The sequence below is a fragment of the Zonotrichia albicollis genome, chromosome 10 (genome assembly GCF_047830755.1).
Source record: "Zonotrichia albicollis isolate bZonAlb1 chromosome 10, bZonAlb1.hap1, whole genome shotgun sequence".
Lineage (NCBI taxonomy): Eukaryota > Metazoa > Chordata > Aves > Passeriformes > Passerellidae > Zonotrichia > Zonotrichia albicollis.
Window position 1 is genome coordinate 28,089,278 of NC_133828.1, and position 16,336 is coordinate 28,105,613.

At 41.1% G+C, this 16,336-nt stretch overlaps 1 protein-coding gene across 1 annotated transcript in view; it reads right to left on the bottom strand.

The window, feature by feature from the left end:
• Positions 1–16,313, bottom strand: part of LOC141730413 (uncharacterized) — a 169,062-nt gene extending 152,749 nt beyond the window's left edge. The window contains exons 1-2 of the mRNA XM_074547877.1: positions 15,911–16,313; positions 15,266–15,799 (exon numbers count right to left, since the gene is read on the bottom strand). Coding sequence (XP_074403978.1) covers positions 15,266–15,799; positions 15,911–16,313 — 937 coding nt within the window. The remainder of the gene's footprint in view (positions 1–15,265; positions 15,800–15,910) is intronic.
• Between the last annotated feature and the right edge of the window lie 23 nt (positions 16,314–16,336).

Here is a 16,336-nt window from a genome sequence, read left to right on the forward strand (position 1 = left end):
ATTTTAACTATTATATTTAAATGGAAATCTATAGCAATATTTTGATAATTTTTGGAAATACTTAATGCTTGCTATAAAAGCAAGTATCCAGTGTTATAGTGTATAATTTATGTATTGCATTTAGAGTTTTAGTAATATTGGACTGTTAAAACTGTGTTTTCAACCAAAATAATTCCAATTTGACATTTGACAGATTCTGAGATAAAATTATGAAGTCCTGTAACCAAGTAATTATAGAGGTTTATATCAAAGATGTTTACATTTCATAGCTAAGCAGTTTTGTTTCCAAATGCAGTGGAGCATTTTCACTTGGGAGCAGGGCTACTCAGATCCCCCCAGTTTACCCATCCTCATTTTGTTAAACAGCATTCTACAGGTAGCACAGACTGCCAGTCAAGTGAGTGAGCTGGCCTTAAAAAAAGACTGCACTATTTGGGATTCGCAGGACTTGGTTCATTCCAAAGATCTGTCAAATACATGAAAACACAGGTTTTACTTCTCCTCTGCAGAGTTCTTTCCTCCCATCTAGGCAATGTATTAATTTTCTGCTCACCTAATGAGAGCCCCACCTAAGGATCCTGTAGCACTGACATGCTCCTGTAGCTGACTGACATGTGTACTGTGCCTTGTGTACCACCGTGGCTCTGTCACCTAACATTACTCAGAACATCCATCTCATCTTCATTTCTTGCACAATGAGATGTGCTCTGTGAATGTAATATTCAGCTCTAACCACTCTGAGGTGAATTATCAGCATAGTGCATTTTACATGACTCACATTATATCCCACAGATATGGTGTAAGCTGCTCCCTAGCAACTGCAGCAAAAATATACCCCTTTAGGCATTTTTTTCCAGCTAAAGAAACCAACTTTCTGTTTGATGAACTTCATATATAAAACAATCTTGGCGACTGTCACCTCAAACTGTTCTGACTAATGGTCCTTAAGATGCATTTTTAGCCCTTTGCCTCATTTGGGTTCTGATGCTGAAGTTTCTTTTGCAAACCTTCCACCTCAATGATTTTAGCACCAAGGAAAAAATAGTATTTTTCCAAACCATGAAATATCTTCCCAATAAAAACTAACCATTTATACAAGAATTATAATCATGAGCTAGAAATCCATTTTAGATGGAAAATGTAACTCCCAGCATGCTGGCAAGAGTGAAGACCCTGGATTTATTTAGTGGAATGCTGAAGTCTTTTGTGACTTTCAGTATTCACATACTGAATGGAATTGCAATTATTTTCAAAGAACTATGAGCTTTTAAGTAGACTATTGCTTCCTGTGTCATCCAGAATCTATTTAAGTGAACTTACTTAATATCTGGGGAGACAGAAATTAGTCCTTGTTTGAAAAAAACTAGCCTCATGCTCATGCATCACACCTCGTGAATAAGATGTGGCTGCTGTGACATTGTTATTGATTTTAACACACCATAATGTATTTTTAAGGTAATAGCAGAATAATAACAGCTCATTAATACTTCACAAATTAACAGAACCCTCCACCAATATTTAGGAATTTCCTCACCTCTGCTAGGGAAAGGGTGTTACAGCAGACACTTAACTTCCCCAATGGAAGCCAAGCCTTCAAGTCTAAGGCTGTTCAGGTTAGCCCATTTAGGCAGAGGCTAGTTTGCTATTTTTGTACTGATCTACATCAGCCTCCACTGGCATGCAGCCCTGTGCATAGTCAGAAAGACAGCAGTTCTAGGACAGAAGAGCAAACAGCACCTGTTAGCTAGCCACAGCAAATAGCAGAAGCAGAACAGCACTGTCCTTTCCCTTCAGGAAATTCTGTTTTGGGAACTGTTACAGACCTCTGAAGGGAATTCAGTCTGTCCTTTCAGTTGAACAGGACAGCAACCACCCCCACTCTGCTGACAGATAGTCCTGTGTCACCACCAGCTGATGTCAAATACTATACATAAATCGGCATATTTAATAAAATGCCATTGAAATAAATGCTGGTTAGAACAGTGCTAACTGATATGCCCAATTCCTGAACCAAAGTACTCATCCTCAGTCACTGGGTAACTACCTGGCACAAAAAAAGGCATTTCTGTTAGAGCCATGTATTCATCTATATTGAGCAAACATTGGAGTTCAAACTGCATTTCCATCAATGCAATATAGCTGGTAGTGTGTTATGAATTCAACCTTGATGCAAAGTTTTATTAGTATCAGTACAGTCTTTCGTTCACAGAGATTCTCATTTCATGAACAAACATCCTATTGACTTTTCTGTGACATTTACGTAATTTAGGTCTGCCAAGTCTTCTGTATATGTCTTAATGATATAATTAAAAGAACTACTGTCATACCACTATATAATGTAGCCAGTAGATGGGCAGGCTATTTCCCTTTTAAGCTAACAGGCACAAAAATCTGTAGGTAACAGTTTTTAGTTCTGTTCTGAACTTCCTCATAACAAGAAATAACTGGGTTATATGAACACCCCAAATGATGAGGGAGCTATGTATTTTAAAGGAACAAAGAACATTATGGATGTGGCATGCCTTCCCATGTATGAAAATCTAGGTGGATCAGAAAAGAAAAAAATAAAAACAGTTTTGCAAACTACACTCAGAGAAAATAAAAAAATAATATATGTCACCCTGTTTCTTTAAGATTTTCTAAGCCTTCTGATGTTGACATTCTTGTAGTGAACTTTCTCATACCCTTTCTGTAAATAACTCATTGTTTTTCATTCCTTTATGGAGGAGGAGAGAGTTGATGGACTGTGGGTTTGACCAGTGTCATTGCAGAGGTGTCACTGTCACCTTCCAATCCATTGTCACTTTTGTAAAACTATAAATATTGGAGTCAGAGAATAAAACTTCCCTTTTTTCCTTCACCTTGAGAGCGGTGGTGTGCTTGTGTTCTTTCGTGTCCTTCAGCGACAAACATACAAGCTTTCTAGCAATGCTCAAACCATCCTTATAAAACAGAACATACCATTTGATTTCAAATCTCCTTTAGAACCTTAAAATGAATGTCAACTTAAAATATTACCTGTATTGCCAAATTAAATTTCTCACTCACACTCACACTGTTTTCACTTTTTTATCTCTCTCATTATTTCCAATACAAATATAGTGCAAAAACTGAGCAAGGAGTTCCTGGCAGTAAACAAATTCAATACAGATACTATCCTCATGAAGGCTGAAGTTTTTGTGGAAAAGGAAAGTATAAATCTTTGCAACACTGTGTTCTAAAGAGAACTGTTAAATACACTGAAGCTACCTAAATCCTGAAAACTGGATTCACTGAAATTCAGGCAAGTCCTGGCTTTTCATTCTTAGGGAAGAGGGGAAGGAACTTAAGACTGACTGAATTTAACTGAGTTGCTGGAGATCACTTTTAGTTATTCCAGCAGGCTTTGAATAAGGACATTAATGTGAAACCCACTTGGCAATCAACTACTTCTACTTTTGAAAAAATATTTTATTTCTATCTGCATACTTATATACTAGAACACCTTTTATGCATTTGTTAACATTTAATATGGTCATTTCATCCTTACGGTTCTGTTTATTTTAACTGTTCTTTGCATAAAAATTATTTCAGCAGAATAATTATACTGTTTGAAGAGTAACTCCAGAGAGCTATGGTTGATGTTCTTCTCTAAAGGTGTGCAAGGTTATTACAATATTTCATTAGCACAAAACAATACATCTTCAGATAGAGGCAGTATTAGCTTGTAATGTTTCCTGTTACCATGCTACGAACCTTTGCTTGTAAAGCAATTTAATCACTTCCATATTGGTTATACATGAAATATTAGCGCTGTGCTTCACAGGGAACACCTCCTGCATTGTCATTACAATATAACTGTATTACTTAGAGAGTCAGAAAAATCTATTTGTCTTTGAGCATGTCATTGCATCTCATTGAAAAATTTCTAGCCAAAGTTTTACCAGTTAAAGAAAGAAACAGTCTTCCAGGTTTAAGTCCTCAATTCAACCAAAATGGGTTTTATTATTTTCTAAATGCCACATGCCACCTCCGTGGCTCTTTTAGTTATCTTTCATATTACCACCTATTAGAACTGCTAAGATACCATAAGTCTTTGTTTTCTGAAAGAGAAAAAAACTCAAAAATTTTAATATACTATGAGATAACCTGGTACTTATACATCTAACATTAACATTCTTATCTAGCTACTGTATGGTAAAAGAAACTAAGTTTACAACAATCTTTATGGTTTTACATATGAAAGATGTGGTCATCATCTTCAAAAGATCAACATTTTATTTTTCAACAATGAAAATATATGAAAGTCAAACAAATTGCTTTATTTTCCTCCATTAAAATAGTCTATCAGATAACAAAGAAGAGATACTGTTATTAGTACCATGCCCTTCTTGACAAATCAGGCAAAAACGTCATCCAGTGAGTTGTGAAATCCTAGCACAAAAGAACAACATGTACAAAATGGAAGCAATTACAGAATTGTGAGGTAGTACACAAGACAACATAACAGATTAACAATGTAGGCATGCATAAATACATATACAGCATATTTGGATTATTTTTGAACTGAGAAATGTTGAAACTAAACTTCTGATCAGTGTTTTTACTGTCACTTTGGAACTGCTAGGCCACGCTCTTGAGTGTGTGAGATTCTGCAAGAGGAGTAGGTTGTCACAAAACCAGTTAAGACCACTTGAGTTCTGTAGTGTCCTCACACAGCCGTGGTGCCACTGGCAAAGGCTCAGCCAGGGGACTCAGCTGTAGTGTCCTTGAACTTCACCCAGCCAGGCAAGTACAAGTGCCACCAGGTACCCGTGTGTGTCCCTGCACCTAAAATACTTCCCAAGCCAGCAGATCTCATCCCACTCTCCCAGCTGCTCTCTAGTCGCTGGGACCAACCAGTTCTGGCCATGCCATGTGCATAATGGGACTGAAACAGATCCAGCCCGTCCAGCCAGGACTGCTGCTTTGATTATCTCTGGCCTGAGCAAATCTGCTGTGGTGTTCAGAGCAGCAGGGAATCCAGGAGCCAGACCTGACACCATGTGTGTGCTGCACTGTGTGCAATCTTCTTAACATGCTCCACACACACCTCAGTCGCAAAGATGGCTTCTTTACTAAAAGCATTTGTACTATTACTGATACCAAAACTGATTTCTGGTATTAATCATCCTAGATTTTATTCAGAGGATGTTTCAACATACAAGATGGTAATTGCTTTGTTCTACCTGACACATATGCTCTGTCTATAAGAGACTTACAAAACACTTTCCAAAATGTAAAATCAAGTATTTTTAATACAGCTGCTTGAAGTCATGTTGTTAAAACCACGACTAAAAATTACTTTCAAACAATTGCATGTTGTGTAAGTGTCCTTGAATTTCACCCTGGAACCTTGGCCCAATAACATAAAAATTGATAGTCTGAAAGATGGGAAAACCACCTTAATGTTAAAAAGTTTGGGTAGATCCATGAAAGTTGGAAAAAACATACAGAACCTTTACTGGTATCTTGACAGAAAGAATTGTATCAACAGTAATTCTAACTAGTTCCAAAATATCAGGTCACATGTAGTCAAAACCACCTGTGCCCAAAAGGTCTTACACAAAAATTACAACAGGCCTGAGTCTTCATTTCACTGACAACTGTACAAAGTCCACTGGAATTGCTCAGATGTAACTGACTTGTTTGCTCATGCCAGAAGTCTCTACAGAGCAGTCACCTCAAACTCATCTCTAGCAACAAAAGGAAAGCATGCAGCAACCTGGCTGAATGACTGCTCAGAAACAGGGAAATAGTTTACAAAAGACAAGACTGATTAGCACTTGTAGGTTGCTTACTTTTATGGGTTATAAAGAAATTTTCCTTTCTCACCATTTTCAAATTATGAGGGAGATGATTTCCAGGTGACCTCAGCTGGGATACGTTACCTGATTTATGACTTCCCCAGACTTTGGGGTTAATATAGTAATATATCATTTAAAATTATATAAAATCTGGCCAAGGCTCAAACTCCTGTGCCTTGGTGTGTGTGTCTGAGTGGACCTGTGATCCCAGCACAGCCAGAGTGCTCTGCAATAACCCAGCCAGCAACAGTCAGAGCCTCAGTCAAAAGCCACTGGCGGAATGCAGCAGCAGGCAGAGACTCAGGGCAGTTTTCCATCTCCAGGTAGGCTGTCTTTGTTCTGGTAAGTCCTTGCAGGGAAAACAGAACCTAGGAGAAGCCTACTGTGACAGATTGCTTGCTGTAAGATGAACCACTTCTGCTGCATCATCCACATTCATTTACATGTTTTACTATGACTTGATGCATAGCCTGATACCCAGTACAACACCTTCAGAGGAAAGCCTATTACTTTTGACTCAGTTATTTTCTGTAAATTTTTATTGAGCTGTTTTTTAGTGTCATTTTATGTTCTACATTCCTAAAAGAATTAATGAATTTTGTTTCAGAAAATTGAAATGAAAAAAAAAGTCTGCAACTGGACAGCTGATGCATGACTTGCCTCTCTCAAAACCTGCAGGTGAGCTTTTCTGCTTTTACTGCTAAATTCTCCTGCTACAAACTTTTGTCATGATAGTTCATGAGATTAAAGTTCTGATTGTGTCAGATGATAAAGAGCTATTTTAGAATGTGAGCTGCAGTACCAAAATCAGTTTGCAGGGAACTTCACCTGGTACCAGTACCCAGTCTTAAAGACAAAGCATTACTGTTTTTTCTCTGAAAAAAAAACAACAAAAAAACAGTTTACAGTAAACATCTTATTTAGGAACTTCTCAACAGAATTGAGTCTGTTTATGTTTGGCATCAGCAGCAATAACAGAAGTATTTTATTTTTTTCAGTATTGAAAATGAAATTAATAAACAGTACAGAACTTCTACAAATTAGTTCTTAGTTTAACTGGTATTTTGTTTGATGTCTCTGTGTTCAAGCACACATGAGGAAAAAAAAAATTATTTTTCCTAAGAAATATTCAGAATAAGATACCAATAAAATGGTATTCAGTATCTCCTCCTCACTTGAAATTAGGACATAATATGTTGAATACTGCTTCCATTGACTTCTAATTTCATGAACTAGATAGAATAAAAGAAGTTTTTCCCCAGTAGCAGTATGTCTTCCAAGTGAAATGTTTAATATGATCCAAACTAGATGCTCAAATTCTAATCCAAACTTTTCTGGCCCAGTTCAATGCCTGGTTAATCAATGGGAATGTTTGACTTTGTACAGTAATCTGAAATCTGCACATGAAAATCACCAGCAAGGAGTCTCTTCAGGGCTTACAAACATTTTTTCACCTTAGCTGCAAAACAGCAAAATATTTGTGTAAAAGTATTTCAGAGCAGAAGAAGTAATGTGATTTTTAACAAACTGATTGGGTAGAGGTGAATCCCAGACAAGTAAATTAAAGACATCCGACTCAACATGACCTAGTTGCCACTAACTTGGTAAGAAACTTTCATTTGAAGTTTAATTATTGTGATGAAAACCTCATATATTTGAATAGTTTAGCCAACTTTTAGCAGAGCTTTGTTACTGCCTAGCTTATTTTAAGCAAATACAGTATAAACTACATAAACAGAATTTGTTTTATGCTTATATTTGTGCTTAGGTGCATTTTCTGTAGCCTTTTAACAAAAATTTAGCATACTTAAAAGCTTGGCAGAAAGGAAAACCATTTGCTTTACTACAAAGTCTGAAATCCAAGTTAAATGTATTATTTTTCTACATGGAAAAATATTGCAAATGCTGAAAGCTTTAGGTAAACATTTATATAATAGATTTTCATAGTACAATGCTATCACTGTACTAAAGCCACTCTTACTAGCTGCCTAACAGACCTTATGAAAAAGTGTACATATGAAAGAAATTAACTTGGTAGAGTATTTTTGGGATGCCCACAATGGTGTGGCTTAATTTACATGTACCATTGTACCTACAGCTGAGTATTTTTTCTAGGGAAGACTGTAGTAAAATTTGGCTGATGATTCTGAAATATCTTATAAAAATGTTAGATGAATGCACACATCTTAACACAAGAAGATATTGTCACAATTGAACAATGGAATACAAGTTCCACTTTTTGCAATGATAGTCTGTTTAAGGCAGATAAGAAGCACATTTGGCACTGCTCTATCACTGCTGCCAAATGTATTCAGCACAGATTCAGCAATTATCACCTCTGTGGCCTCTAAGTACGGGGAAAAAAACTGTGCAGGCTGACAGTGCCCATGTCCATCCCTGACATCCTTGCAGGCTACCATGAGCTCACTAAACTAATTTTGAGCTTCTTCAGCCAACAGAAAGCTTTTTGACTTTGCAGCTACTTGTACACATGGACATGCTTGTCATGAAGTAGCACTGGGTGGGTTTCAAGCACACCATGCAAATGGAATACACCAAACCCTTTTTCTTTGGCCAGCTGCCTTGTTTTGGTTGCTACAGATTCCAGCAAACAGCTCCCATTTAATAGATCAGGAATATAACTTTAAACCATCCATGACAAAAATCAAGTAGTAGAAATACATTTGTTATGTACTTGAATACCTGCTAATTTGAAAAAGCTGTTCTGATGAACTGTATTACAGAGCAAAACAAAATGAAAGAATCCTATTGCTGCAGTCAACTACAGTTGGTAACAGTCTTTTAGACAACCAGATTTACACAGCATATGACCTCATAAATTGGTAGTACAGCAGCTGGGGCCTTTCTTCAAAGGAAGTAAAATGTAATTCTTTAAGCAAAATATTTAAATTAACAAAGCAATAGGCTGCCTACTAAAATAGTCCTGTACTTCTGCCAAGTACTTGAACAACAATAAATCAAGAAACAGAACAGCACTTCAGACTGGGGTTTGACAAGCACATATTATTAACTGCTGCTGTTCAACCATCTTGCTCTCCTCTTGCATTTGCCTTCATAGTTCTATGTCCTCCCTTGCACAGCCTTCATAAGGTCCTCTGTGAAGTAGATTCAAGCTGGCAGAAATGAGTTTCTGTTTTGTTTTGGCTTTTTAAGTCAGTGGCCAGGGTGGAGGAGTGATTTTCTGCCAGACTTATGAGCTGAAGTAGTTCTGCAAAGGGTTAGGGAGGATGGGAGAACAGGACTGGAGAGAAGGGAGAACAGGACCACCACAGACAGGCTGCTGGAGTTACTTGCCCTGCTGTGAAACCACATTCATTATTATGTAGCACTAAGTAGTAACACAGCACACTAATAATGCATTTCTGATGTTTCTTTAAACCTCACTCAGTGCTGTTGGCAGTGCAGCAGCTTTTCCAAGTGACATGCTTTGAGTGTGAATGACTGGCCTGGCTTTGAACAAGGAACATGAAGAGATCCTTTCTAAATGGCAAGCTTCCAGCCTAACCTCTAATATAACTGGGAGGGAGGAAAGAAAAGCTTTAGTTATTATTTTCATCTTACTATGAAATGTAGTTCACAAATGAAAGGTGATTAATTAGATAGCATTGGAGTTAAGGCTGTTGTGTATTGAATCCATAGAGAGGCTAGGGAAGCATTAAAGGTATTTGAGTAAATATCACTTTGCAATCCAATATTTTTAAAAGCTTCTTTTGTTTTAATTGAAAGTATTTTTAACAGCAATCAACATGGATCAAATACTATATACCACCATTCTCACCTCCCTTTCATTGCAGTTGGAATAAGTGCTAGGAATGGCATTTTTTAGTTTTCTCTCTTTTTATGTGGTCTGGATTTCTGGACACTGCTTTAACCTGTTTGAGTTTACTGAGATGGAAAAAAAACCCCAAAAAACAAAAATAAAAAAAAAAAAAACAAACAAAACAAACAAGTAAACAAAAAAACCAACAAAACCCCTAAGCCTGTGTTACATTCAAATGAGTTTTAAATCTATGAACACCCTTGTCTGATATGCCATGGCACTTTTATTCCTCACAGACATACATACAAAAAACTCATAAGGTATGATACTGTTGGCAAAATGGAAACAAACACAAGAAGTTGTCTTTGAGCATAGAACTAATGCCACCATGGTGGCAAAGAGCTCCAGAAGCACTGTGCAGGACTCAGAGTGGACAAAAAGATGACAAATGAGCTTCAGTATAGATAAATGTAGGATAATACATCTCATGAAAAATAGTCACATACACACCAAGCTGATAAATGACTGGAGACAAAAATCCAGCAGTCATTATTGACAGATCCTTATGTACAACAGCAAGAAAAACCCTAGCAAAATATTGAGTATCATGAGGAAAGGCACTGAGAAGAAGACCATGCACATTTATACAACCTTGGTCCATCCATGTCTCAAGTACTTCTCTGCATCTCAAGAACAGCCTCTAGTCAGAGAACAAAACACCACAAGGATGGAGCGCTTGCCTTAGAAAAAAGGGATTTGAGGGGCTCTTCAGTTGGAAAAGAAGACTGAAGCAAGATATGATCAATCAAGTACTGAAGATGGTAAATAAACTAATGTAAAGCTGCTTGCTAAATCCTTTTGTAATAGAACTAAGGGACCTTTTACAAAGGTAGCACAACATCAGTTTATAAAGAAGTAAATGCTTCTTTACAAAGGTAGTAGTAAGCTTCTGGAACTTGCTTCCACAAGAGGTTGTGAAGATAATAAAGCATCAGCAAGTTTGAAAAAGACAGGTTCCTGGTCTGCAGGTCTACAAATGGGCTCTAAAACCACTGAGCAGATATATACCCAGGATCTGTAATATGACAAACAAGTATGCAGGAAGAGTACAAGAGAATAAGTTCATAAAAGAGCTAGGTTTGTGTATAGTCCCTAGCAGCATCCCTTAATGTCACTGAAGCCTGACTATGAAGGTCCCCTGATCTGACCCAGCAGAGCTTTTCTGATGTTCTTCACTTCAGTTGCCTTTAGTATCTTCTATTGAGCTCTGAAAATTCCACTAAAGTTACACCCCTGCTTCTTAGCAGCTGTGAAAGATGGAGGTCAGATTTGAGTAACAGCAGTCCTTCAGTATAAATTGCAACACAACATTCTATGCTAACCAATAAATTAGTACTGTATCTTTAAACAAAAACAAGGATCAGATCCAGGAGGAAATATTTACATTACTCCAAGCAGTGTGACCCCAGAAAGCCACAGATGTTGTTCCACAGCAAGATCAGCTATTTCAGTGAAACTGTAGCCACCTGCTGAGGGACAAAAGAAACAAACATCAGCCCTTCAAAGAGCTGAGCTGCAGAACTGCTCAAAGGGAAGCAAGGTTAGCCGTGTAAGTCATTCACGTTTTTACTAAAGTAAGTCTCAAAAGACAGTAATAGTTAAAGCCTGCTGGTACTCAGATGTCAGTCTTAAAAAATTGAGTGCAAAAGCCAGTATCTATCAGGTGTTTTCTGCCTTCCTCTACAGAAACTGTTTATACATGAAATAGGCATATTACAATTACAATATTTTGAGACTACTGATAATACAGAACACCTGCAAAGGGAAAAGGTATGCTGGCAACACTCCACAGAAAAGAATAAATGTAGCTCAACAGTATTTTCACAAGATTTCAGTTATGTAGCATTTTCTTCGTTCACTGCGCTCTTCACCATTAGATCCCTCACCAGTATCTGCTGACTTCTTCTAGTGCAAAAGGCATATTTATGTATTTCATAAATATTTGCAGTGGTACATTAAATTATACACTTATATAAGTATTAGATTACACATTTAAATCCTTAAGGGAATAATAGAGTTTTGATGAGTAACTATTGCAGATATCTGGATTATTCCCACTAGTTTGGGAGTTTGAATTGAGAGGTACAAAAATCAGAATGCAAGAGGGTTAAGAAGTGTCCACTTCCCACTGTACATGCAATACCTGGCAATTTTATGTTTTAGGTAGTATACAAGTAGTGGGGTGTCTTGTGATTGAGATCTGTAATTCATTCATTATCACACCTTGATCATCTCTGTATTAAAATAGGCACAGACAGGCCCCAGACTCTTGTACATCCTTTCTTTTTCCTGGTTGTGCTGGGGAAAGCCAATCTCTTCCACTAAAGTAGCTGCAGCCTGTCAGTCAAAGAACGACCTGCCCATCTTTGCCTCTCTCCCTCTCTTGAGGAGCTGTGTTCTCAGCACTGGGAGCTGAACTCCTGTTTAAGAGAATCTTTTCTAAGTTCCTTGAAAGGCATTCTCAGGAGACAGAGGTGCTCAAGCAGAGCACTCTTGGTCACTGTGCCCATGGCACTGCTGGGCAGCAGCAGATACTGTCAGCGTTTGGAAACATCTGAGACCTGTGGGTAAGCAGCAAAGGGAACACTTGGGTGCTGAGGCATTTTATACCTCTGTGTGTCTGGAGTTCTGCAGAGCTGCCACACATCAGCATTTAGAGCTGCTGTGTTTGATGGAGACTCAGCTAACAGCTATGAGTCCATATTTTAACTGCAGTTCAAAAATAGCATTAGCTTTTCCAAACAGATCAGATTTTTATAATCTAAAACAACTAGGAGATGCATCATTCATTCATCTTTTCCCTGAGCTTCTGCATCTCTTCATTGGTTCAACTGAATGTACATATGTACTTATTTCTGAAATACACTTACTTCTAAAAGCATACCACTTGTTTTCCCTAGTAGTATCAAAAGAAATAATCTTCCTACTAATCATGGCAAATAACATCAATAATAATATTTTATTATCCATCTTTGTCTATTTAACTAAATAAGCAACAGGGTGGAGAATGTGACAGAATTGACTGCTTCAGTTCCAGATTTCTTATTATGTGACATATAGTGAAACTACCCTGTAAAAATTACTACTACAAAAGCAGCTTAGGAAAACTCAGGATATCTCCTTTTGGGAGGCATACAGATGGATTCCTTTTCTTTTATAGAGAAGAAAACTATGAAAAGCAAGCTAAAAATTTCTGAAACTTCTGCATTTTCCTCTAACTTTTAACTAGGTATGAGCATTATGTAACTATAATACCTATTAATATTCATTCATAAGTCTACAGCTGATTAATATTTTTTAACAAGTAAATACTTAATACACTTATATTGACTTCAGTGGTGGAATGATTGCTGCTCCAAAAAGTTTCATTATTTACTTACAGACAAAGAAGATGAGTAAACACTGAATCAAGTACCCCTCTGAAATGACAGCATTGAAATATTTTGATGTTTTACAAAAGATTTCCTCGGAATTGTGCATGGAAAAAAGGTACTTAAGACAAAGATGTAGAAAATACACTGGCATACATTCTCCTGCATGCATGTTCTCTTGGGAACCCCCCCACTGAAATGACTCTCACAAATACAGTCTGCTTATGTGCTGAAGGTTCTACAGTTCACCCATTCACAAACTAAATTTTTAGATTAAATTTTGGTGTCACTTACAAGGCAAGGTGGGGGGAAAGCTTAGTGTTTTCAGCCTGTAATCTATAAAGATTTCACTGCTCTCTTCCAAAAAGCAACCACAAAAATTTGTGATTTTCTTTCCTGAAAAAGCACATAAGGAAAGAACGGGTGATGTTATGAGGCAGATGAGCAAAACTGAGTGCATCTCGGACATTGCATCGTGGCTGTGTGTGACATACTTGGATGAAGATTGTTCTCTACTATAATCTAAAATACTCTGATGACACTGAATCAGGTTAACTAAATCAGGTTTCTGAAAAACTGGTTTGACAATATGACATTTGCTGAACCTGTACAGACCTATCCAGAATTAGAAATGTACAAGAACGGAAATTTCATTAGCAATTTACATTCTGCCAAAAATGTTATTTAGTGGATAACTATGCAGGGAGGGAACAATATTTAACCTGTGTCAGCACTAAATTCCACACCTCAAATCCTTTACACTCACTTGTGCCTTCCCCACAGCTGTAAAAATGGGCTTTAGCTCCCCAAAGCAGGGCATGTATGTGTTGCAATGATGTTTACACTTGTTATTCAGCCTTGCATGTCATGATTTAAAACATTTCTGAAAACACGTTATGCACCACGTGATTGAACACGTCCTTATAAGTAACTAATCAGAATACTCTATCAAGAAAGAGTGAATAAGATCAATACAATCCTAGAAAGTAGAAAAGGAAACTTAACGGTACAGAGGAACCAAAAAAAACCCCCTGAATCAAACTAAATGCTCTTTACATTTTCTGCAGAGTGTTTAAATGTTTAAAATACCCAAACCCATGAGATGCAAAATAACCAATACATAACATGAATTAATTTCTCTTGGTCTGTTAATTGAGGATACTATCCTGCTTCCTACCGAATCATTATCAAAACACCTCTTTATTTCCATGACTTGAAGATCAGGCTCTTCATCACAAAGTCTGGCAACATCCTGGCAGATTCCTTGAAATGTTATATAATCAAGATACTTAATGTTTACAACGACATCTCTACAGAACATCTAAAGGCGGTTTTTATCTAAATTAACAAGATTAGACAACACTTCAAAGCCTTCCAATATTGCCTTTATCACTAAAAGTACAGTAGGTTGAAGAACAATGGAAAGGAGTGCATAAGGACAAACGGGATTTCCTCTTTCTAATTCCTCCGTCTCAATAGCCAGTGGTCATGTATCAGCCGTCACCGACACGCTTACTGTAAAATAACTTTTCTTTGAGCTAACTGTGTTAACAACTTTAAGATCCAGTCTGCGGCCACACCAGCACCGCTGCCGCCTCCGCTGGTGTGACTCTCCCCGCCGGGCGCCCGGGAACACGGATTCGAGTAGAATCCTGCCTCCGAGGGTGAAGTTCATCCCGCCGCCCCGAGAGCAGCGCGGCCGCGCTCAGCGCCGCCAGCGCGGGCCCGGGCGCGTCCGCGCTGCCGCTGCCGAGGGGGCTCAGCCGCGCCCGGGGCAGCGCCGCCGCCGGGACCCGCCACTCCGCCCTTCCAGCCGGCAACGCCGCTCGGCGGCACCGCTCGGCGGCCCTCCCGAGGCGGCGGAGCGAGGGGCAGCGCCGCAGCCCCTACCGGAGGGCTGATGTCGCCCCCCGCCGCGGCGCCCGCAGGCTCCGCCGGCCGCCGCCAGCCGGGCGGGGGCAGACGAAGTTCCCACCGCACCGCCGGTCCCGCCCGGGGACCCCCGCGCCCAAGGGCACGGCGAGGGGCGGTGGGGGACCGCGCCCGCCCGCGACCCCTGCCCGCCGCGGCCCAGCGCCGCCGGCCGCCCCCGGCATTCCAGCATCCCGGCATCCCGCCCGCTCGCCGCTCCGCCCGTGCCGGCACCGCTGCCCGGCGCTGCCAGCCGCCCTTTCGGCACCGTACGCAAGGGATGCGCACGAGGACGGGCATCCCCCGCCGGACCTTACCGGCCGCGCTCGCCGCCCTCGGCCACCCGGGCTGCTGCCGCCGCTCCGCGCCGCGCTCCCGCAGCCGGGGCGCATCCCTGCTCCGCCCGCAGCCGCACCAGCCGGCAGAGCGCGCGCCGCGCGGGAGCGCAGCGCGGGCACCGGCGGAGCTCGCCCTCGCCGACTGGCACCGCCCGCAGCCAATGGCGGCCCGCGCCGCGCCGAGGGGGCGGGACGGCGTGACGAGAACGGGCCAATGGGAACCGCTCCGCGCGGCAGTGCCGCTTCCGGGCAGCGGGAGCCGCTCCGGGGCCGTGCCGCCCGTGTGCCCGCGGCCGCTGTCCCCGGCGGGCGCTCTGCTCCGCGGGCTCTCCGGGATGCGCTGCAGCCCCCGCAGAGGGGGCCGGTGGTGGTAACGCGCGCGGCTGGGCCAACCTTGCCCATGCCCGGCCGCTCTGGGGAACGGGAGCGGGCTGAGGGCCGGCCGTGCCGGTGGGGAGCGTGTGCCTGCCCGCTCCCCGCGTGCACAGGAGCACGGAGCTTCACACCAGGGCGCTTTGTTTAAAATCAGAAAAATTCAGTGGAAGAAGATGTGTTTTTTTGCAAGGAAATCCCACTGGGCTGAATCCGTGTCCGCAGGCACCATCCCGCAGCTGCTGCTAGTGCCGCCGACCTTGGCGCGGCCCGGCGGGCACAGGAGCGCGTCCTCGGCCGCCGCCGCGCTGCGGGACCCTCCGTGGCTCCGGCTGTCACTGCGCTGCGCGGCTTGCGAGGCCTCAGGACTTGCCCCGCTGGCGGTGCCCCACCTGCCCGCACCTGTGTTTAACTGGTTCCGCTGTAGCAGCGGGTTTTGCCAGTGGACCAGGTGCCTGTTTTTAACTTTTGTTTCTGTGGTGCATCCATAGGTTTGCATTGTTGTTATTCTGTGGAACGAGATGTTCTGCACGCTGACACAGTGATGTACTGTAGAGGTGTACCGGTCTGCTAGGGCACCACAGGCCTTGGAGAAGTGAAGATCGAGGATGGACCGTGGAGGATTATTGGTATAAGGCACTAAGGAAAGGGCCATGGGCTTGGTACTGGAGGCCGTGG